The sequence below is a fragment of the Pseudophryne corroboree genome, chromosome 2 (assembly GCF_028390025.1).
Source record: "Pseudophryne corroboree isolate aPseCor3 chromosome 2, aPseCor3.hap2, whole genome shotgun sequence".
NCBI classification, from domain to species: Eukaryota; Metazoa; Chordata; class Amphibia; order Anura; family Myobatrachidae; genus Pseudophryne; species Pseudophryne corroboree.
Window position 1 is genome coordinate 768415952 of NC_086445.1, and position 24815 is coordinate 768440766.

Here is a 24815-nt window from a genome sequence, read left to right on the forward strand (position 1 = left end):
ACTTAGAGGGCAGACCGAACCAACCTCCTGAGGGTTAATGGTTCGTAATCCCAGCTGACAGGACACTGAGCTCCTGAGGTACTGATCACACATCGTAAGTATGTGTGCCCACGCCAGCAGCTAGCCACCACTCTCTAACAGATGGCGAAGTTACAAGGTGCGGTGAGTGTTACACCGGGGTCCTGGTTAGCCGGTCCCCGCTGCAGTTTTGTCGGCAAGTCACGCAGAGGTCATGGGCCCGGAGCTGCAGTGCCTGCCACGGACAAACTGGCTCAGTGCTGTTGCCCCTCAGTGCTCAATGTCAAGGCATATTCTACTATGTGGCCAGTATAAACTATGGTAGGGACCACGCACTATTACAAGGGGAGGGGCTTCCCGGAGTGGGACCAGCGGCGGGAAGGCACCATTTCCTGCTGCTGCAGATCTTCAATGCTGCATGCACGCTGCTCCTCCAGGACCCACACTGCTACAGATTGTAACACTGGTACCAGGGGTTCATAGACAGGGGGAGCACGCCAGCTGTAGCTCTGCTGCACTAATATCAGGTCATACACATATTTCTACACACTGTGCTGTTGTGTTCTGTGTGCTGGTGTCCGCTCCTCAGTGTCACTCTAGGGTCTGTGTGGAGGTGTTGATCAGTGAGTTGCGCTGCATTGCTGTTGTATGTCCGTGGACATGGTTGTGTGCTGCTTTTAACTTTACCCTATCCTCAGCGGGGTCACTCATGTGTGAACAATGTTCCTTGTCGCTACAGGGACCTAGCTCACAGGCACCTGACTGGCTAGACAGCTTTAAGGGCATGATGCAGATAAAAGAGAGACAGGTGTTTAAAACACTATTGATTGTGTGGCTAAAGCAGCAGATACCAAGAAGGCTTCTCAACCCCCTCTAGCGGTTTCACATAAACACTCACTGCCTAAGGTGCTGATCTGATTCTGATCAGCCTGATGTGGATAATTTATATGAATAAGGACCGTTCTCTGTACCCTGCGGTGGAGACTCTCATTTTTGCTGTAAGAGAGGTCCTTCACATACAAGATCAGGAGGCAGAATCAAAGGAGGAGTTATACTTTAATGTTAGACCCAAGACCTCAACAACTTTTCCTCTGTCTAAGGAATTAAACTCCCTGGCCAGGGAGGCTTAGTTGAACCCTGATAAAATATGTAAAATTCCTCAGAGGTTTTTAACTACTTTTCCCCTCCCAGCTGAGGACAGGAAGGTATGGGAAAACCCCCCGTCAGACTGTCTGGATACAGACGTATCGACTAAGAAATTGGTACTGCCAGTACCAGGGGCTATATCCCTGAAAGAGCCAGCTGACTGCAAAATTGAGTCCACACTCAAGGCAATTTATACAGCAGCAGGCGCAGCACAACACCCAACAATAGTTTGTGGGTGGATTTCCAGGGCAGTAGTCAAGTGGTCTGATATTGTTATTGACTTTTTAGACACTCTGCCCCGGGATGCGGTCATTACTCTGCTCCAACATACACAAGATGATGCAAATGTTATGGGCGAGGCTATTAAAGAGTTGTATAAGGTAAATGGCCGCACCTCTGCTATGGCTGTTTCGGCGCGCAGAGCTCTGTGTTTATGGTGGTCATTCCGAGTTGATCGCAGCCAGCAACTTTTAGTTGCTGCTGCGATCAATAGTCCACGCCCAGGGAGTGTATTTTAGCTTAGCAGGGCTGCGATCGCTTATGCAACCCTGCTAAGCTAAAATAAATTTCAAGCAGAAGTAGACCATCCCTGGACATACTTACCCTGTGCGATGGATCCAGCGATGATGGACCTGGCTTTGACGTCACACCTCTGCCCTCCGTTGTCTTGGACACGCCTGCGTTTTACTCATCACTCCCCGAAAATAGTCTCCAATGGTCCGGATCCGCCCTGCCACGCCTCCTTCCTGTCAATCTTCTTAGCGGTTGGCTCTGCGACCGCTTCCGTCGGTAGCCGCGACGTAAGAGGTCGCCGGGCAACGTCACGCACCGCTGCGTGTGAACGGGTCGGAATGACCCCCTATGTCAATGGTCAGCAGACGCCAATTCCAAGAAGGGTGTAGAAAATCTTCCCTTTACAGGTGATGCCTTGTCTGGAGATTAATTAAATAAATGGATCTCCCAAGCAATGGCGTGTAAGTCTACCTATCTGCCATCGGCTGTGCCACCTGCTAGACGTTCCTGCACCGGACCCTCCTTGCAGTCCTTTCGTGTGGCGAGGTTCAGAAGCAGTGGCCAAGGGGTCTCCACCACTCCCAGAGGATTTCGTGGTAAGTCCTGTAAACCTGCAACTGCTGTCTTCCTGGACCAGACCACCGGATCCCCTGCCACTAAGCCTTCTGCGTGACGGTTGGCCCCAGCAGCAGGGCGACTTTCAGGCAGATGCTCTCCTTCACCACTTAGCCCACATGTGGGTGGAATTCTGCCAGGATCCTTGGGTGAGGTACCTCCTTTCCCAAGGATAACGGCTGGAATTTCAAGCCCTCCCTCCTCACAGATTTTTCAAGTCTGGCTTATCAGCTTTACCGGCAGCAAAAGTTACCTTGCAAGAGGCTATTGAAATGCTTTTACGGACATGGGTGGTGGTTCCAGTACCTCCTCCTTTACACATCAAGGGATTTTACTCCAGTCTTTTTGTCGTTCCCAAACCAGACGGTTCGGTGGGCCGTGTCTTGAACCTGAAGTCTCTAAACCCATATCTGCGGGTGTTCAAATTCAGGATGTAATCCCTGTGGGCAGTGGTGTCCGGTCTGGAGGAGGGGGAATTCCTGGTATCTCTAGATGTCAAGGATGCTTACCTACACATTCCCATGTGGCCACCTCATCAGGCTTACCTCAGGTTCGCAATATTGGATGACCATTTCCAGTTTTAGGCCTTACCCTTTAGATTATCCACAGCGCCGAGGATTTCCACCAAAGTCATGGCGGAGATGATGCTGCAACTGCACATGATGGGAGTGAAAATAGTTCCCTACTTGGATGATCTCCTCATAAAGGCTGTGTCTAAGGAGGGTCTGCTGCACAGCATTGATCTGACGACTCGCCTACTTACAGATCATCGGTGGATCTTAAATTTTCAGAAATCGCCCCTGGAACCAACCCAACGTCTTCAGTTCCTGGGAATGATTCTGGATACAGTGTCTCAAAGGGTGTTTCTCCCGATGGACAAGGCCTTGACTATCCTGGCTATGGTTCGCTCTGTGCTCAGTCCTCGTAAGGTATCCATACATCTTTGCATCCAAATACTGGGCAAGATGGTGGCTGCTTACGAGGCAATCCAATACAGCAGATTTCATGCCCGGCCATTTCAGCTGGACATGCTGGACAAATGTTCGGGGTCTCACCTTCACATGCATCATGAAGTGACCTTATCTCCAAAAGCCCGGATTTCTCTGTTATGATGGCTACATGTGCCTCACCTGATAGAAGGCAGGAATTTCAATATCCACTCGTGGATTCTACTGACAACGGATGCCAGCCTCCGGGGTTTGGGTGCTGTGACCAAAGGGGCCCGGTTCCAGGGGATATGGTCAGTTCAGGAATCTGCTCTGCTGATAAACATCCTGGCGTTCAGGGCAATTTACAATGCTCTTCTGCAAGCTTCTCATCTCCTGAATGATCAGGCGATCCAGGTTCAATCGGACAACACAACGGCAGTGGCGTACATAAACCGACAGGGGAGAACAAAAAGTAGAGCGGCGAAGCGAGAGGTGTCAAAAATCTTCCTCTGGGCGGAGGCCCATGCAAGGGCCATATCATTCGAGGAGTGGACAACTGGGGAGCAGACTTCCTCAGCAGGCACGACCTCCATCCGGGGAATGGGGCCTACATCCCCAGTTGTTTTAACAGTTAATTCACTGGTTGGGCTGTCCGCAAAAGGATCTGATGGCTTCTCGGCTCAACAAGAAGCTATGCTGTTACTGTTCCAGAACGAGGGATCCGCAGGCTGTTGCAGTGAACGCACTGACGACGCCGTGGATGTACCAGTTTGTATACCTGTTTCCTCCTCTACCACTAATCCCAAGAATTCTCAAAAGACTAAGAAGGGAAAGTGTTCAGGCAATTCTAATTGCCCCGGATTGGCCTCGACGGGTGTGGTACTCAGACCTCCTAACCATGGCTCTGGAGGATCCCTGGCCTCTACCGCTCCGAGAAGATCTTCAACAAGGTCCGTTTGTCTATCCACTTTTACAGCGGCTACTTTTGACGGCTTGGAAGTTGAGAGGGAAATTCTAGCTAGGAAAAGTCTTCCCTCCAGGGTCATTTCCACCATGGTACAGGCCAGGAAGATGGTTATGTCAAAACATTACCATCGTATTTGGAAGAAAAATGTTTCCTTGTGTGAGGGTAGAAGGGTTTCTCTCGTGGAACTTAGAATTGGTCGTTTTCTACTTTTCCTGTAAGCGGGAGTGGATATGGGCCTGCGTTTAGGCTCCTTCAAAGTCAAGATTTCAGCGATCTCTCTATTTTGTTCCGGAAACAACTTGCTATGTTGCCGGAAGTACAATCTTTTCTGAAAGGAGTTCTTCATATGCAACTGCCCTTTGTACCTCCCACGGCTCCGTGGAAACTCAATGTGGTTTTGTCCTTTCTTCAATCGGACTGGTTTGAACCCCTACATAGGGTGGAGTTGAAACTTCTCACCTGGAAGACAGTGATGTTGTTGACATTGGTGTTTGCCAGACGTGTCTGAATTGAGGGCCTTATCCTGTAAGAGCCCATATATGATCTTTCATGAAGACAGAGCGGAACTTGGGACCCGTCCTCTGTTCTTTCCAAAAGTGGTGTCAGCCTTTCATGTGAATCAACCTATTGTGATTCTGGTGTTGTCTGACACTTCCGTTGGTCCTGTGTCCTTGGATGTGGTCAGGGCCCTGAAGATTTATGTCAAACGGACGGCCTGTCATTGGAAATCTGACTCGCTGTTTGTCCTTTATGATGCCTCCAAGGTTGGTCGGCTGGCTTCTAAGCAATCTATTGCTCGCTGGCTCCAGTTGACCATTCAACAGGCATATACTTTGGCGGCTCTGCCCTTGCCGACGTCTATTCAGGCCCACTCGATGAGGTCGGTAGGCTCTTCCTTGGCGACAGCCCGGGGAGTATCGGCCCTACAGTTGTGCCGTGCTGCTACTTGGTCTGGTTCGAACACGTTTGTTAAATTCTATAGGTTCGATACCTTGGCCAAGGATGACCTTCAGTTTGGTCAGGCGGTTTTGCAGAGGTCTCGGCACTCGCCCACCAATTTGGGAGCTTTGGGACTTCCCGATGGTACTAAAGTACAAGACCCCAGTATCCACTAGGACGTAAGAAAATAGGAATTTTAAACCTACCGGTAATTCCTTTTCTCCTAGTCCGTAGTCTATACTGGGTGCCCGATTCAGTGCTTCGTTCCTGCTTACCTGTGAGTATTTGGTTGGACCAGAGTTGTGGTCTCATTATGTTGTTGGGATAGCTGTGCTATCTTGGTTAGGGTGGTGCTGCTATCCTCTGTTCTGGTTAGTGCCTTCCTTTCGTTTATGGCTGTGTTGGCTTGTTGCCTCACCGCTGTTGTAATGTTTCTTCTCTCATATTATGTCCGTCACCTCTGGCACAGTTTTCCTAGACCGAGTTTGGTAGGAGGGGCATAGAGGGGAGGAACCAACACACACTCAAGGTTTTTAAAGTGCCAGGCTCCAGTGGACCAGATCTATACCCCATGGTACTAAAGTACAAGACCCTAGTATCCACTTTGACTAGGAGAAAAGGAATTACCGTTAGGTATCAAATTCCTATTTTATCTATTTTACGGTTTTTGTTTCATTGTAGACTTTGGGCTTGACGATCTCAATGATGCTGTTGGTGGTCTGCCCGCTGAAGATCCTAGTGGTAAGAATATGGGACCTGCATCTGTCACATGAAGTGAAAATCAGATTTTTACAATGTACAACAATGTCTGAGGCTGGTTATAACTTGATATGGGATCTCTTTTGCATTTAATTACATGACAGCAGTTTGCAGCAATTTGTTCCCACCTTCAACAGCAGGTTGAAGGTGGGACCAAATTTGCATGAGGCTGGGCAATGCATGCATCTCCACTCTGCAAATTCCTGCACAATTCCTTAGAGTTATTGTGGCTATATAGCGATAGGCATCACTTTAGACCGTGCTGGCTTCCCTACTACGCCCTCCCCATTAAACAGGCAGAGAGGGATGCAACACTAGTAGGTGCACTCTGCTCCTTGTTTGCGTGCCTGCAAAGCAGGGTGAAGTGGGACATACCATCTTCATAGGTTATGGGGGCACAAAAAATCCCCTATAATAAGAAATGTATCTGTCTAACAGACGGCTCACTCTAGTGATCCCTTTAAAATAGAGGGATAGTATTTTATGGTAATAGAAGACAGTGCAATTTTAATATCCCAATGTGTATAATGTAGCAATTGTGCATGTTGGGAGTCATAGTGTTATAACCCTATTTTGTGGGGTCTGTGAGAATATTTCTTGTTTTGCCTCTTAAAATTTTGTTGTGAATCTTCTGAATGTTACCTTCTGTGGTTATGACATCAGGGCTATTGACTTGATATGAAACTAGAGCCCCCCTTCCCCCACCCTGCCAAGGCTGATGCGCCTCCGGACATCAGCACAGACAAGTCTAAAATAGTAGGGTGATTTTACTATGCAGCCGAATCAGTCTAGACCAGGCATGTCCAAAGTCCGGCTCGCGGGCCAATTGTGGCCCGTGCTCGCATTTTCCCCCGGCCCGCAGCCCACTGATTGATCCAGCAGGGGGTGATAACGGCGATCGCCTTCCCCCCACAGCTCCAGCACCAGCAGACCCGGGTTACAGTGCCGGTCCGACACATATGCGGGCTTGAGCGCCAGGCAGTAGAGAGCGCTGCTTCAGACAGTGAGTCAGTGACTTCACTCTCTACAGCAGCGGTGGCCAGCAAGTGGCTCGATCCGCTACCCGGCGCACACAGACATCTTCGGCGGCAGTGACCATCTTAAATTCGGCGCCGGCCTGTGAGCCAGTTAGAGCTCGCGGACCGGCAGCTAAGGCTCCTGATTGGCTGCCGGTCCGCGAGCTCTGATTGGCTCACGGGCCGGTGCCGAATTGAAGATGGACACCACCGCTGGAGACTGAGGGCCCAGGGCAGGAGAGGCGCACGCTGCACTCTCTTCCTCTCACAGCAGCGCTGTGGGGACATGTATATCTGGCACTGGGGGCATATTTGGCGCTGTGGGGACATGTATGTGCACTGGGGACATCGGTCATCCACTATCTCAATGTCACCCTGCCTCAGTCACCCACCATCTCCCTGTAACCCCTGCCTCACCAGTAACCTATTATCTCCCTGTCACCCACTATCACCGTGTATCACGGGGAGTACAATGATTAATGGTTCAAAGAATGTCAGGCTGAATGGTCGGCTCCCACACGTTTTCACCTCACCAAATCTGGCCCTCTTTGCAAAAAGTTTGGACACCCCTGGTCTAGAGACATTACTGCATTGCTTTATCTTCTTTGTGGGCATGTAAATTGAAAGGGTAACCTAATAGTGACAGTCGATAGTGACATCCAAAAATATGGTAAGTGCAGAGAGACAACTGTGATTAAGTGATATACGGATGGAGCCTCTTTTATCTTGGCTGGCTGAGGCGTTAGTCGTGATCGGGCATACGCAGCGTGCCTGGGCGCAAGGTGGCGCGCCTAGTTGTAGGGAGGCGCACAGACTGTTTGGCATTACCTTTGAGTGTAATACCTGCGATCATCCTCCAGATTCGCTTTTTAAAATCACCAATGCGCATGCGTGTGGTCTCCATTAAAATACAATACTGAACTACAGCGTAAGAACTACTTTACTGGTGTGTCTCATTACGCTACAATATGCTACAGTATGTCATACAGTATACCCTTACAACAGTATATACAGTACAGACGCAAATAGTACAGCATATACAGATGCAAACAAACGTGTTACAGATACAGTATGATCTATTGATGTTAGGTTTATGTGAGCGTCCAAATCCCGTAGTATTAAGTATAATGGGGAGAGAAAAGCTCCTCCCTAAATTCCTGGATGCCAAATCACTGTGCTTAGCGTCTCTGTACAGTATTTTGTATTTGAGTACTAAATAGCACGAACAACTTGTAACATACTCTGCTGTTATGGTTACAGCGGCTAGTGTTCTCTTTATAAGTATAATGGGGAGAGAAAAGCTCCTCCCTTAGGGGTGTATTTACTAAGATTCGTATATTTTTGCCGATTTCAGCCAAGATCAATCTCTGCTGACATCGGCAGTGTATGAATGCAACTTTTTGAAACAAAACACGGTACTTTATTAAACTATCATGTTTTGTAAATTCGAGTTCACCGGTGTCGAAGTAATTCGTATTGCCGGCAGTGTTTTTTATGGGAGAGAACAGTAAAACACTGCCGGACTTAACACAATGAAGACCAGCCGGATCAGTGTGATCCGTGCAGGGCTTCATTGTGTACAGTATAGAAATAGTTAAAAATCCCCCCAAAAAAATACGTGGGGTTCCTCCTCCTAAGCATAACCAGCCTCGGGCTCTTTGAGACTGTCCTTGTAGTTTAAAATGCCGGGATAAAAATGCATAGGGTTTCCCCATATTTAGACAACCTGAACCAGGCTCTTTGTCCAGTCCTGGTTCCAAAAATACAGACAAAAGATGTAGGGGTCCCCTGTATTTTTAAAACCAGCACCGGGCTCCACTATCCAGAGATATTGCCACAGCCGGGGGACAATTTTATACTGGTCCCGGCTGCCGGGGTTCCCTGGGGGAGTGGGTACACCTTCAATCAAGGGGTCGCCCACCAAGCACCCAAGGGCCAGGTGTGAAGCCAGAGGCTGCCCCCCCCCCCCCCACCTCCCATCCCTGGGCGGTGGATGGGGGGCTGATAGCCTTTCAAAGTGTAAAAAAAAAAAAGAATATTGTCCTTTGTTGTGGAACAACAAGTCCCAGCAAGTCCCCCCACGGCTTGCTGGTACTTGGAGAACCACAAGTGCCAGCATGCGGGGAAATAATGAGCCATGCTGGTACCTTTACCTCTACAGCAAAAGAAATACCCAAATAAAAACAATACCCACACACCATGTCAGTAAAACTTTAAAAGATATACATACACACTTACACGCTCATACACACTTACCTACATCCCACGCGGCCAATCGCGTGCCTTTGTCCAGTAGAATCCAATAGGGTTACCTGTGGAAATAAAACCCCAAATACTCTCCTATTATCCCGTGATGATCGGTCCTCTTCATTCCTGAAGTAATCCACAGGGTTAAAAAAATAAAAAATAAACCAAAAGCCAGAACCAACTAACTAAAGGGGTTCCATGTTTACACATGGAACCCCTTTCCCCGAATGCCGGGACCCACCGTGACTGTTACTAGAGATCCCAGCAACCAATCAGGGAGCGCTACTTCATAGCACTGTCCTGATTGGCTGTGCGCTCCTGGCCTGTCAGTGAGGCGGAGCGCACCGGCTAGAATGGAGCTTCACGCAGCTCCATTATAGCCTATGATGGGAATTTTGCGGTCTGTGGCAAACCGCAAGGTTAATTGGGGTCACCCTCATGGGGATGGTAACAGAACCAGAGGATGCACAGGACCGGGGGTAATTAAACCTGCTCATGCTGCGCTTGTTACAAAGTAAAATTTGATTCATTGTAACACCGGGCTGCTTACTACATTGTATATAGTATGGAATCTCTGGCGGTGCATATTATATGAACTTTAGTAATCCTTTGACTGACATTTTTATTCCAGTGCCTTGCGAATAGGTACCACAATAGTAGTAATGGATTTTAAATCACCCAGACTTTCAATTATTGGCCATTAAATACGATACATACAAGGATTCTTACCACCTACCGGCTTGATACCAACTTGTTCTTATAGTGAATTGAGTTATTTTTATATGTCTGTTTCCTATGCAAAGGAATTTGTATAAAGTTGCGTGTAAAATAAATGTATAGTTTTATACTCATTGGCTCCAAGGACATGTTTTATTAACTGTATGTCTGATTCCATGAGCGCCACTATAATTTTTTTTTTCTTTAGCATTGACCATTTTTAGGAGACAGAACACAGCCCCTTTTATAGAAGGCGAACGTCGGAATTCAGTTATAAGGTTCATTTATATTTGCATTATCAATTTTATAACTACAGGTTTCCTACTAACACAGGCGCTTAAATATTGGTAAATACAATAAATGTACAACACAAAACTGTATTGTATATAAAAATCAGATAGAGAACTGCAGTCGCTTTGATAGATGTGCAAATGGTACAGTAGCAGTGATCCCTTCTCAAAGTACAACACAGATTCTCTAACACAGACTATCTACAGTACTGTGTTGCTCGAACAGTTAGTTGCATCAGAATACACTAATTTATATTAATTGGTATGTCTACAGGTCCTCATTGCCACTGTGCTATTTTAGATAGCGGAATGAGTAGCTCCTGCATATGTACCCTGATTTATGTGAAACCTGTGTGCACACTTCTATTGAATGTATTACAATAATTTACAAAGAAAAAAAAATGAAAGTGAATTTCAGGGAATACAAAACCCCCATACATTGGCACTTTGGGAATCGAACCCGTGACTCCAAGTGTGGGAGGCGGAAGCCTTCATCGCTTGCCCACGTCGCTGCATGGAAGATGCACAAGTTCATGTGTAAGAGTACTGCAAGCAGCGATTCCATCCCATTGGTGTTCGTTTATGCCGTTGGAGGACTTGGACGCTCATATATTGAAAAACACTGTATTTGGTGCACTGTACATACTTTAAAGTCAATGAACTACATTATTCCTTTCACACATTAGTTGCGTCTGCATACACTATTTTAATTTTTATTCTATTGCTTTGTCTATGGAACTTGGATGCTCACATGCAGTGACACGGCAATTGACACGTGTTTTAATACGTTCGTTTGCGTCTGTATAAACTTTTTTTTTTCTTTTACTCTCTACGTCTGACTATTGGTCACCATCTGTGTGTACAGTATGCAGTACAGAACTGTATATTAACATTACAGTCGTCACCATTTGCCAGAGCTTGTACTGTAGATCAATCCACCGCTATTCAATCTAAAGTACTGGCTTAGTGGAGCATTAGCCACCCAGTTGTGGAGATGTGTATTGCATGCTGAGTATGTACTCATGCCTTAGCGCTCCTGTCCGTGATTAAACTCTGCAACCTAAGCTATCACCTAGGTGTGACTAAAGCTAAGATAACTGAGGACCTATCTGTAAGTACTTCAGTTGTAAATCAAGCTAAGATGTGGACCTTATGTAAAACTTATAAACTTGCATATATTTAATAAATGTAAAATTACGTCATCAAGGAATATACATTGAAAAAAAGTCACTCCCGTGGACTGACACAATATAAAACCACATGAATATTCCATAGTGCAGAGTTCATATAGTCAGTAGGTCTAAAATACCATTGCACATGTTGGGAATACAAAATCATGCATTCATGGAACCACTGACCTAGGTAAAATATAGTCTATTTAGTAGCCATAATAAAATTTGACTCTAGAAAAGGACTAGCTAATCAATACTGCACAGTTCAGAATACAGGTTGGAACTGCTGACTCTCACTGTTTGTCTTAAGCCTGGTTTCTGATAAGTTAGCTGCTAAAATGTTGGGTCCCATTTTGGAAGAGGCAAAGGTACATGAAATCTGAAAAACTTAGCAGTGGATAAGTACAGTAGCTATTTAAATGCCTTCAGTCGCATGATGAGGGATGTACCAGAGGTTCTGCACATTGTTAATAAAGGTTTTTCCCTACTTTTCACCTACTGAGTCTGCAAACTAAAATTAGCGTAACTCTCTCATTAAGGTTTCAATAGCAGTAAGTCTCTCATACAGGATATTGGGGGTAATTCTGAGTTGATCGCAGCAGCAAGTTTGTTAGCAATTGGGCAAAACCATGTGCACTGCAGGGGGGCAGATGTAACATTTGCAGAGAGAGTTAGATTTGGGTGGGTTATTTTGTTTCTGTGCAGGGTAAATACGGACTGTTTTATTTTTACACTGCAGTTTAGATTTCATTTAGAATACACCCCACCCAAATCTAACTCTCACTGCACATGTTATATCTGGTCCGTCCGTCCCCGTCCCCCCCCTCTCCGTGCAGTGCACAGGGTTTTGCCCAACTGCTAACAAACTTGCTGCTGCAATCATCTCGGAATGACCAACTTTGACCTGTGGTAACATGCATTAACAGAACCTGCAACTAATTGGCTTAAATCTAATAACCATGTTCTAATACATTCGTTCTCCCTTCCCCTAACTAGCTTTCAAATCAAATTACTAACAAACATTTACCTTTTAGGCCCTCCTTATCCCTAACCAACCTACCAATAAATGAATGGCATTTGCATTCAATAAATTAGCCCCCCCCCCCCCCCATCCAAGGCAGCTCCAACATTAAATTAATAGCAGTCGCGTATAATAAATGGTCCTGTAAGCCCCATCCAGACCTGCCAAAAAATTGGTAGCCCTCAACCTAAGCTGAGCATTAAATGAACAGTCCCATAAACCTCTATAGTTTGTTAGGCTCCAGCATATAGCGCCCACTATACCAATAAATGAACAGCCTAGACCAGAGGCTCCCAAATGCAGTCCTCAAGGCACCTTAATGGTCAGGATTTTAAGTATACCCGTGCTTGTCAATTTGATTTAATCATCTGTTCTGAGCCATGGATATACTTAAAACATGGACCGTTAGGGTGTCTTGATGACTGCAGCTGTGGAACTTCCAGCCTACACCCACCCATCACCCACCTGTGCAATTCCATCTCGTGAGCTTGTGGTTTATCTATTTTAGAATAGTGACTTTGGGTTGTACTGCTCAGTACACAATTGATATTGGAATGTGTAAGATATCTTCAGAAAATGTTTGTCACAAATTTTTCTTCTGATGCTGGAAGCATTAGATTTTATTTTGGTATGTAAATCTGAATGTTGTGTAGTCTGTTATGAGAAACTTGGCAGTTTAGTTGTATATAGGTTTTTGTTGGCATTGCTACAAGAGCACATCCTCTTCCAAATTCTGCTGCCCAGGCAGATTTATTTACTGTTGTGCTTTGATACAACAGAATTGCTGTACAGGTACCGTTTAATTGATTACAGTGCACAAACCTGGGATTTTCTGTTGTACTCCAGGGCAATGAAGATAAAGAGATCTGCATGGATAGCAGAGTTCTCTGAATTAGGACTGTCCCGGAACTTAACTCACATGATGGATGTTTTTGTAAACTAGATGTGTACAGAGTGATATTAAATTGGAAGTTAGTACTTCATCGTGGCTTTACTTTAACAGTTGTGCCTTTTATCACATGCTTGTGAAATTAGGATTTCCTTACATCTCATGTACTCTACCACTAGTGAGTAGAGTTGCTGTAGACACAATTCTTTACATACTTTATTTGTGGTTTAGTTGATTTTTATGTATTTCCTGTTTATACAGTTGCTTAGCTACGTACCCTTTGAAATAGTTTTCACTTCAGTAATCTGCATCACTATTTAACAGTAAACCCTGTTAAATAATTTACATGATTAAAATATTAAGCTTTAGAAGGCATCTAAGAAATTGATCTAATCCTTTTTTTTTTTTGTACTTGTTAAGATTACCCCTCCCCCCCTACACACACTCTCTCTCTCTCTCTCTCTCTCTCTCTCTCTCTCTCTCTCTCTCTCTCTCTCTCTCTCTCTCTCTCTGCAACACAAGAAAAAGACAGTTTATAATAACTATATGCTCCTGCATGATTGGCAGAGGAGAATAGTGTTTATTTTCATAGGGGTATGTATAAAAAAGAAAATCATTCTTGTAGTTCTGCTTTACAGTTGCTAGACCAATGTTAGGGAAACTAGGAGAGATCCATTTGTCCAATGTAGCTTTCTTGGTGAGTGTCACAAGTGGACGTGTGCCAGTTTAATCTGGGAATATATCATTCCACTCCTCAGTGTTCTAAAAGTAAGGCTTCATGATTCCAATCTAGCAGGGCTTTCATAAATTCATCTTATATATACTAGGAGCACTGTGTTTGTGTTGTAATAATGTCGGGACTGTAGACATCTAAAAATGGTAATTTGTTATATCCTATTCCTGAAGTTATTGGGAGCAACCATGCCTTGGGGTAAAAACATAAATCTACAGTGCATCCGAAAAGTATTCACAGCACTTCACTTTTTCCACATTTTGTTATGCTACAGCCTTATTCCAAACTGGAATAAATTAATTTTTCCCTCAAAATTCTTCACACAATGCCCCATAATGACAGCATGAAAAGTTTTTTTTATTGTGATTTTTGCAAATTTATTAAAAATAAAAAACTTAAGAAGTCACAAGCACATAAGTATTCACAGCCTTTGCTCAATACTTTTGTTGATGCACCTTTGGCAACAATTATAGCCTCAACTCTTTTTGAATATGATGCCACAAGCTTGGCACACCTATCTTTGGGTAGTTTCACCCATTCCTCTTTGTAGCACCGCTCATCATGTTGGATGGGAAGCGTTGATGCGCAGCCATTTTTGTAGATCTCTCCAGAGATGTTCAATCGGATTCAAGTCTGGGCTCTGGCTGAGCCACTCAAGGACAATCACAGAGTTGTCTTAAAGCCATTCCTTCGATACCTTGGCTGTGTGCTTAGGGTCGTTGCCCTGCTGAAAGATGAACCGACGCCCCAGTCTGGGGTCAAGAGCGTACTGGAGCAGGTTTTCATCCAGGATGTCTCTTTACATTGCTGCATTCATCTTTCCCTGTATCCTGACTAGTCTCCCAGTTCCTTCCGCTGAAAAACATACCCACAGCATGATGCTCCCACAACCATGCTTCACTTTAGGGATGGTATTGGCCTGGTGATAAATGGTGCCTGGTTTCTTCCAAACATGACGCCTGGCATTCATGCCAAAGAGTTCAATCTATGTCTCATCAGACCAGAGAATTTTGTTTCTCATGGTCGAAGTCCTTCAGGTGCATTTTGGCAAACTCCAGGCAGACTGCCATGTGCTTTTTACTAAGGAGTGGCTTCAGTCTGGCCACTCTACCATACAGGCCTGATTGGTGGATTGCTGCAGAGATGGTTGTCCTTCAGGGAGGTTCTCCTCTCTCCACAGAGGAATGCTGTAGCTCTGACAGAATGACCATCGTGTCTTTGGTCACCTCCCTGACCAGGGTCCTTCTCCCCAGATTGCTGTTTGGACGGCCAGCCAGCTCTAGGAAGAGTCCTGGTGGTTCCGAACTTCTTCCATTTACGGATGATGGAAGCCACTGTGCTCACTGGGACCTTCAAAGCAGCAGATATTTTTCTGTACCCTTCCCCCAGATTTGTACCTAAAGACAATCCTGTCTCTGTGGTCTACAGACAATTCCTTTTGACTTCATGCTTGGTTTGTGTTCAGAAATGCACTGTCAAGTGTGGAACCTTATATAGACAGGTGTGTGCCTCTCCAAATCATGTCCAATCACCTGAATTTACCACAGGTGGACTCCAATTAAGCTGTAGGAACATCTCAAGGATGATCAGTGGAAACAGGATGCACCTTAGCTCAATTTTGAGTTTCATGGCAAAGGCTGTGAATACTTATGTACATGTGATTTCTTAGTTTTTTTATTTTTAATAATTTTGCAAAAATCTCAAACACTTTTTTTTTTTCACGTTGTCATGGGGTATTGTGTGTAGAATTTTCAGGGGGAAAAGCGCTGTGAATACTTTCCGGATGCACTGTATATAATGGTAGCTCTGCCTAAAAAAATAATAATAATCAGGTATTTAGTTTTTGTTATGGTTCATATTAATTTGCTTGTTGATGTCCATAGAGGTCATGTATATGTTCTTAAGAATAGTGACTAATGCTGTAAACCCACAAGCCAGTGCCAAATAGTGGCGGGGTTTAGGGGCCAGTATTGTGACCATCGGGTAACTGCAACCCACAATGCAGCCAAGTGGGAGAATGCCAGGATATTATGGAAGCCTAAACCTACATTCTGTTATGCTATGTACAAGTCTGGATTTTATGGTGATGGTTATTTTTTTCTGTTGCCAAACAAAGTGCACTGGAAATAGGGACCTATTGTTTTTCTTTAACTCAAAAATAACACTGGACTGTAAAGACGTGATGAACTGGATTTTCCCTGTAATAAATGACTACTCCATGCGAAATGCATTCTACCACCTCTTACCTCCTGAATAGTGGTTTTTGGTGGTGAGTTGAATCTATGGACATGAGGAGATAATGTGGAAGCAGTGAGAGGTTCTAATATACTGTAGGTATGTAATCATCCTAAGTTATCTGGACAACCAAATAGAACTCTTAAAATGGCTACATTAGTACCTATAATTTGTACCCAGCAACTGTTTAAAAAATTACCAAAAATATGTACAGTTGATGCATTTTTTAAGGCTTTCATTGTATCCATATCTATTTTGTTTTGTTATCTATATATACATCTCACTTGTCGTGTTTTTCATTGTTTCAGGACATGACAATAAACCAATTGGTAAGTTGTTGTTTTTATATATTTTTTTGTTTTTCATTTATATACAGCTGATATTTGTAATGTTTACCACCATCCATGCTTTTTGCTTTGCTTGCCCATGCACTTGGCTAATTAGTAATGACTGAAAGTGGCCATTCCTGCCTGTTTTTCTTTTTTTTTTTTGGGGGGGGGGGGGGTTGTATTTCAAAACCCAAATATACATCCCAATAATTCAAAGCTTTATTAATGTTCCTTTCTTAAATTTAGTTAACATTTCTGTCAATAGATCCTTCAGCTGTTCAAACAACTTGTGTCCATTTGACATTAAGCAGTGGAAGATTCAACTTTTTTTTTTTAATTATCTTGGTTTCTGTACTCATGCATGTATTTTTACATGTAACTACTGATTGGTCGCGCAGAGCAGCCATCGAGTATGTTCTATGCCTTCCCAACTTACTAGATTTTTTTTCTCTCGTGACAATTTTTTTTAAATGATGTATCAGTCTACTCTCTAAATCATGTGTGGTGGGTTTATTTTTCTCCCCTTTTTGCCCCTTTTGCTACCCTCAAATTAAATAGCGAATATACATTATTGGGGCAACCAAACTATCATGGAAATCAAATCCAATTTCCTATATTAACTGATCCCCGGTGTAATAAAATGCTGCACGTTTGTTGGCCATTCTAGAGTGTAATCCGCATGTCTCTTGTGTCTCTGCAATCTGCTTTGCACATGTATGAGAAACTGAGCTCAGGGCAGTACGTTTTACAGTTGGTAAACAACAATTTCATTTGCCTTTTTTTTTTTATTTTTTTGGCAGGTGGTGGTGGAGAGGAACCGCCTCAAGGTAAATCCAAATGTGTAGTTACTGATTTTGTGGTGTGATTTGTACACTAGTATAAAGATGTGCCCTGAGTCTTGTAGTATTATATACTAAGAATGAATCCTATTTGAACCATTTAAAAAAAAAAAAAAAAAATTAAGCTAATTGTAAATTTTAAAGTTGTCGCCTAACCTTCTACAGTTGTTTAATACTTATGCTATAAAGATCATTGATTCATGTACTTGAGTTTGTGATTGAACAAAGAATTTAAGGAAACTATATAGCACTCGTACACCTAAAACCATTAGGGAGCTGATTCTGAGTGGATGCAAATGTAGCTAAGACTCCTTTCCTTGTGGACAAATGTGCAAGGTGCCCACCTTTAGCGCTCCTGCACGCTGTAATACCAATTGGTGCATCCTTATGCTCCACCGTCGATTGCACCATCAAAATTTGCACCAGCCCCAAGGTAGTGCAGTTTCTCAGTCTCACCATGGCTGTGTGTCTGTATTCAGCTGCTTGCATTGACACACCCACGGTACTCCCATAAACTGCCATTAATTTCTAGTCACCTCCCAGTAACGCCCATCACTTTTCCACAACATGTCTGTCCCAATCCCCCTTGTGCTATAGAAGATTTCAGAAACTTGTGCAGTTGCACAAAATCTCTGAACTACATGAAGTTGACATTGTGTGTGTGATGCAGAATCAGCCCCTAGGAGAGGTTCCAGTCTAATAACCAGTCACATCCTTGTATCAGTAGTATAGGATACGTATTTTGCTGTATGCCTGAGTAAAGTGAGCTGCAGTTGTCAGACGCTGTTTCACATTTTAGGTTGAACCACATTTTGACCTATACAGGGTTGAACAAATCCCACGCCAGTTAATTAAAATCTCTTTACATATATTTAGATATTCGATGATTCCTTCTGCTTCACACTTAATAACATCATTTAGTCATCCATCATGGAAATGAGTTTCTATTAGCAGGTGCTATCCTAATGCTTACAGGTCAAAGACCCACAATTACATACAAAAACAGAAAAAGAGAAGAAGCATTTTTATCGGATGCACTAGAACCACAATGATTTGTTAAAATAACTATTCTTTATTCGATATACGTTATAATTGTAGGGACTTGTGAATTATTAAAGTATAGTGTGGTTAGAAAAATAAAGTGTGATATAAAACTACAATAATCCAATCAATGATTACTCAATGTGATTTGTTTGTCCAAAATAAAAGGCTATTTTGCCTATGACCTATGTGTGTTTGTGTCTTTATTCCATTGTCCTATATAGTCATCTCTAGGTTAAATGACAAATTGTCAGTATATTATTGATTTCTCCTTTATACTGCAAGCATACTGTATCAGTTGTAACTCTCTGTGGATAACTCAGTATATTGCAACAAGGTATAATTGTTGTGGATATCTGGTTACATGGCCGTTCCACCAGAGGCTTCCACAGGGAGAGCCCTGAGGAAGCCTATGGTGGAATGGCTGTGGGCTGCTTTCCCATTAATGTGTTAAATACTCCATGTGAAATGTGATGTGTTTATATTGAAATGTCTGTTTACATGACAATCTAATAGTGTGGGCACAGCTTCCCACCACCTCCGCTGCCGGCGGCTGCTTTCTTCACTGTAGCTGCTAAACTGAGAGAGGAGGGGAAGCCTGCGAGCCACGGCTTTAGATCGTACACACGCTAAGCTCAGCGCTGAGCTAGCGGTGTAAGCATACATAGCTGGGCGGCATCAATACAGACTGCCGAGCACGATACAAGTACACTGCTAAATGTTTCATCCTGCTGATATATAATTAATGCAGACACTTATAATCTAATTCCAGTGACAGCAGAGATGCAGCTATGGACTATACAAACACCACTGACATTGTAACAAAATGTGAATACATTTAGTGTAATTCCATTGATTGTAGAGACACAGTATTGAGCCAGTACTACTAATGGAGCAGTGATATCATAAACTGCACAGCTTTATATCCATGCATATTGTAAAGAATAATACTATTAAGGTTCATGGCAATATATAAGATAATATTAATGTAATAACCTAATGAGGGATCTCTTTGTAGAACCTGATTAAATTGCAGGGAAATTATGTGTCAAGAATGGCAGCATGCATGTGATCTGTGCTATATATAGTAAAGTAGATGACACTGACTACATAAAATCTATCCCAGATAAAAAGCCTCAGTGATGATGAGACATCACCTATATAGTAACCCAGATCTGTGACTCTGTGCCTGTGTGTCTAACGCTGGGCATGGCTAGGAGCTCTCATTGGGTTAGCAGCAGGTCTATCACACCCAGTCCACAGCTGATTTGGCGAGAAACGCCCTCCCACACAGGTTACATCCAATAGGAGGCTTTGCCCTTTGGCTGCTTTGTGTTCCCAGAGCAGGATTAACAATGGGACTGATGGAGCTGCAGCTCCAGGTCCACACCCCAAAAGAGGCCCACTGCATCTGCTGAAACATACCATCCAACAATTTTCACATAACAATCGCTACAAATTCGAAAAGGAGGCATGGCCAAAGTGGCGTGGCCATGCCCCTTTTCCTATACTTTCAATGGACGTTTGGAGAGCCAAAACATCGGTTCGGACCATAAAAAAACAAGGTACTGTACCTGCCAAAAAGGTACAGGTGGAGGGTATGCCACTGTAGCTGCAGCAAGTCTCTGCACTGTAGAGAGGGGAAAAAAAATAATCCTTTTTACTGCAGCGTCCTATGTCCTGCCAGTCCGCCTGCCACCCCGGCATCAACCATCCCCACTCCCTAGCCGCGGTGCAGGTGTAGCAAAATCTGCGGCCATCGGCATAAATGTGTATGACAGCGGCGCAGCTGAAGGCTTTCATAGCCCTCACTGCGCCGCATACTCTCTGAGCCCCGGAGCCTCCTCTGCGCGTGATGTCACAGGGGTGCCTCCCCGCCACAGCCACGCCCAGATCCCCAGAGGTCCTGGAAGCCCCGAGATGGCTAAAGTAACGGATAAAGTGGGTGATATCGCGGAGGGTAATGTCTGGATGCTGAATCTTTTCACCTTTTACACTGATTCAGTCAGTTCTGCCAGCCAGTCGCTATTGTTAGCGCTGATTCAGTCAGTTCTGCCAGCCAGTCACTATTGTTAGCGCTGATTCAGTCAGCTCTGCCAGCCAGTCACTATTGTTAGCGCCGGTATCCCAACGCACCGCATTACAGGAAAGTTGACGCACTAAATAAACTACACCTCCCAGCAGCCCTTAGCGCCGAAGCATTCCAGCCCATTCCAGCCCCAGCTGGGAGGTGTAGTTTATGGAGTGCATCCTCTTCCCTGTAATGCGGCACGTTGGGAAACCGGCGCTAAAAATATTGACTGGCTGCTGTGCGAGTCTCCGGGAGAGCCACTGCCAAAGGGAGGACAGCAGCTTAGCTGCTTCCAGGAGGAGAAGCTGGAGAAGCATTACCCGCCCCTCCCCCACTTGCAGTACCTCCAGGTCCCATCCGCGGCACCCCCACTCCAGCACCTGCAGTGGCTTCGGACACCCTCTCCCACCCGCGGCACCCCCGCAACCGCTCCTCCCCTCCGGACCCCCACCCATGGCACCCATGCACCCTCCCGCAGCACCCCCGCAACCGCCCCTCCTACACCCGCGGCACCCCTGGACCTCATCCGTGTCTCCCTCACACCCACCACTCCCCCAACCACAGCACCTACATCAGGCCCTGCGTGCACTGTTCACACCGTTGCAAGGGGGGCTTTGACCCCTTAACCATCGCACGCTCTTTGTCCGTGCAATATTTAACCACTCACACAAGTATGATTGGAGGTAATACCGCATATAATAAAAAAATTGCACGCCGCACCCGTAGGGCACGATAAATCACCTAGTTAGAAACACACAGGATTTATTAAATAATTCCCCTTTTCCACTAGCTTTTTTTAAACACTGGTGTTTTTCCCTAGTGGAAACGGGTTCCCCGGCAAATTCCTGGATCAAGTGATCCGGGAATCCTACGCGGGTAGCTAGCCGGGTTGAACACGTGTTCAACCCGGCTAGCTGTCTAGTGTGAACGGGAGCCGTGTCGAGGCGACACGGCTCCCGTTCACAGTGCATAGGGAAGGCTGCGCTGGGAGATCATGTGATCTCCCAGCGCCGTCACTAGCGCGTCACCAACCCGGCAATTGCCGGGTTGGTGAGCGCTGTCTGCAGGGGGCTGTAGCACGGGTCGCAGCCGTGTCAGGCGACACAGCTGCGACCCGTGCTACACTAGTGGAAAAGGGGTATAAATGAACCAGTACATGTCATCCTGTTCAACTCCTAAAGAAACCTATGCAAGGCAGATAATAAAGGACTGATGACAGGGTAAAGAATGTACATTGTTCTGGTATATAAAAAGTAACAAAGTATATACCATGTAACCAAATATCCACAACAATTATACCTTGTTGCAATATACGGAGTTATTCACAGAGAGGGTTACAACTGATATATGCTTGCAGTGTAAAGGAGAAATCAATACAGGTTGAGTATCCCATATCCAAATATTCCGAAATACGGAATATTCCGAAATACGGACTTTTTTGAGTGAGAGTGAGATAGTGAAACCTTTGTTTTCTGATGGCTCAATGTACACAAACTTTGTTTAATACACAAAGTTATTAAAAATATTGTATTAAATGACCTTCAGGCTGTGTGTATAAGGTGTATATGAAACATAAATGTATTCTGTGCTTAGACTTAGGTCCCATCACCATGATATCTCATTATGGTATGCAATTATTCCAAAATACGGAAAAATCCCATATCCAAAATACCTCTGGTCCCAAGCATTTTGGATAAGGGAGACTCAACCTGTAATATACTGACAATTTGTCGTTTAACCTAGAGATGAATATATAGGACAATGGAATAAACACACACACACACACACACACACACACACACACACACACACACACACACATCATAGGCAAAATAGCCTTTTATTTTGGACAAACAAATCAAATTGAGTAATCATTGATTGGATTTTTGTAGTTTTATATCGCCGTTATTTTTCTAACCACAGTGTATTTTAATATTTCACCAGTCCTTACAATTTTAATGTATATTGAATAAAGAATAGATATTTTAACAATCATTGTGGTTCTTGTGCATCTGATTAAAAATGCTTCTTCTCATTTTTTTCTGTTTTTTTTTCACATTTAGACCTGTTTGAGTGGCATCTTGACATACTATCCTGACTAGAATCTTCTATTTCTTGTAGAAAATCAGAGTGTTATAGCCGGTATTGTGAGTGCGGTGGCTGTGGCTGCTGTCGGGGCGGTGTCCAGTTTCATTGCTTACCAGAAGAAAAAGCTGTGTTTCAAAGGTGCAGGAGCAGGTAAGACTTGTGTATATTGTGTGTGCATAACTGGTAGCGCTATAGAAAACTGTTTACATTTTAGTCCAAAAGGTAGAATTATTTTTTAAATCTCATGATTTCATAGTAAGCTACAGCCAGGGGCGTAGCCAGAACTTTGAGGGCCCCATAGAAACATTTTGAAGGGGCCCCCCGTCCCAATGCTTCTAGAGAGACACTTCTCTGCAGCAGTTGTTAATTTTATGCCCTGTAATAGTGCCCTAGTTCATTTTCTGAACAATAGTAGAGCCTTATTTAATGTTATGCCCCATAGTAGTGCCCTAGTTTTTTTATGAATCGCAGTAGTGCTTACGTTCACCCTATGTCACATTTCAGAGCTGCCAGTACACATTATGCCGCACAGAACCCCCAATTCACATTATGATCTATTGTGCTCCCTGTTCATATTGTGACTCATTACAGTTCACCCGATTTCATATTATATAACATTAAAATGCCCTCCAGTTCATTTTATACCACACTACAATGAGCAGGTCCAGAGGGATACCTAGATATTTTTCAGGCCCCAATGAAAAGGTTTGAAAGGACCCTACGTACCACCCAATGGCAATAAAATGTGTATAACACATGTAACTATGACAGGGAAGGTGGGCCCCTCTCGGCTCTGGGCCCCATAGCAGCTGCACTGTCTGCACCTATGGTAGCTACGCCCTTGGCTACAGCAAAGCAAGGTTATCATCCCCATCTTCTGCTGACATCCGTGTTTCATAACCCAGCACAATGAGTGATGCTGGGACTTCTAATATCACTGGCTTGAAGGCACTGAGGCAGAACCTAGCTCTCTACCAAATCATGCTCCTCTAATTAGGGGATCAACAGTCCAACTGGCAAAAAAAGTTGAACTGGAGAAGTACAAGTGCCTGGGTATGGTTTATAAAGGGTACTCCCTGTACCAGGATTGGACACTGGAGTCATGCGTGTGCAAACTCTCTGTGAATGACTACGATGTTGTCAGCTGCCCTCCAGGCACCCATGCAGCCCGGACCGCAGAAGCATTGTACTGAAGTAGGAACAAACGGGCACATCCTGAGATGACTGGCCGGGTGAGACATGCATGCCAGTAAATAAGAATCAGAGGCTGAGGTTGGAGGATCTGAGAACTTGCATTGTGACAAACGGGCTCTTTCAGCACTACCATGCACCATGACACAGGTCCGTAGCCATAAGCCCATGGCAGTAGAAATATTCCTCTCCGTTTGACCTAATGAGTTGGCCCCTCATTCACCAGATTTGAACCCAATAAAACACATGTTGGGTGCAGTACAGATCGCAATCAAATCCACCACCAGCAAATATTGGGGAAATGTGGACCATTGTTTAGGAAGTTTGGTGTGCAATATGTCCACAGTACTCCTGACAGCTTGTGGAATCCATGGCCCAGCGTGTTGCTGTTGTAATCATGTCAAATGGAGGACATAAGCCTTATACTAGACAAGTGTCCGTTTTTCTGTCATAGGAGTGTATAACACATAATGGTAAATCCTGAAGACAGATTTGAGAACTTCTTTACAAATATATTCAGCCTTGCAATATCATATCCATATGACACTATTAAATTACACATTTATGTATTTATTAACAGTTTCTTATATAGCGCAGCAAATTCCGTTACATATTTCAACAATGGGTTTTGTGTCTGGACTTGGTGATAGTCCATCTTATTTTTCATCCATGGTTTCTTGAGATACTTTTTTCATTTTTAGAAACTTTTTAAGGACATACATGGGATTCAGTATATTTGTAGATGGTTAGAATTTCGACATGAGCATGTCGACATTGACCATGTTGACCAGTGTTTCCCAACACCACCTGTCCTCAGGCAGCCCTATCATTGCAAGTTTTGCAGATCTCCTACCTAGTGCACAGGTGTATTCATTACTGACGTACACATTTTAAAGATCCTCATGTGTAGCTAATTATTTGCCTTGTGATTACTGAGATCTGTAAAACATGCACTTTAAGGAATCCCTGAGGACTGAAGTTGTGAAACACGGATGTAGACACTGAGCATGTTGACACTAATGAAATATTGACATGCTAACAATGTTGACT

At 44.2% G+C, this 24815-nt stretch overlaps 1 protein-coding gene across 2 annotated transcripts in view; it reads left to right on the top strand.

Annotated features, from left to right (window-relative positions):
• Window positions 1-24815, top strand: part of LOC135047928 (CD99 antigen-like) — a 45602-nt gene that overhangs the window by 6244 nt on the left and 14543 nt on the right. For both annotated transcript variants that reach the window (XM_063955486.1, XM_063955487.1), the window contains exons 4-7: window positions 5809-5868; window positions 16515-16535; window positions 17336-17362; window positions 22608-22724. In XM_063955486.1, coding sequence (XP_063811556.1) covers window positions 5809-5868; window positions 16515-16535; window positions 17336-17362; window positions 22608-22724 — 225 coding nt within the window. The remainder of the gene's footprint in view (window positions 1-5808; window positions 5869-16514; window positions 16536-17335; window positions 17363-22607; window positions 22725-24815) is intronic.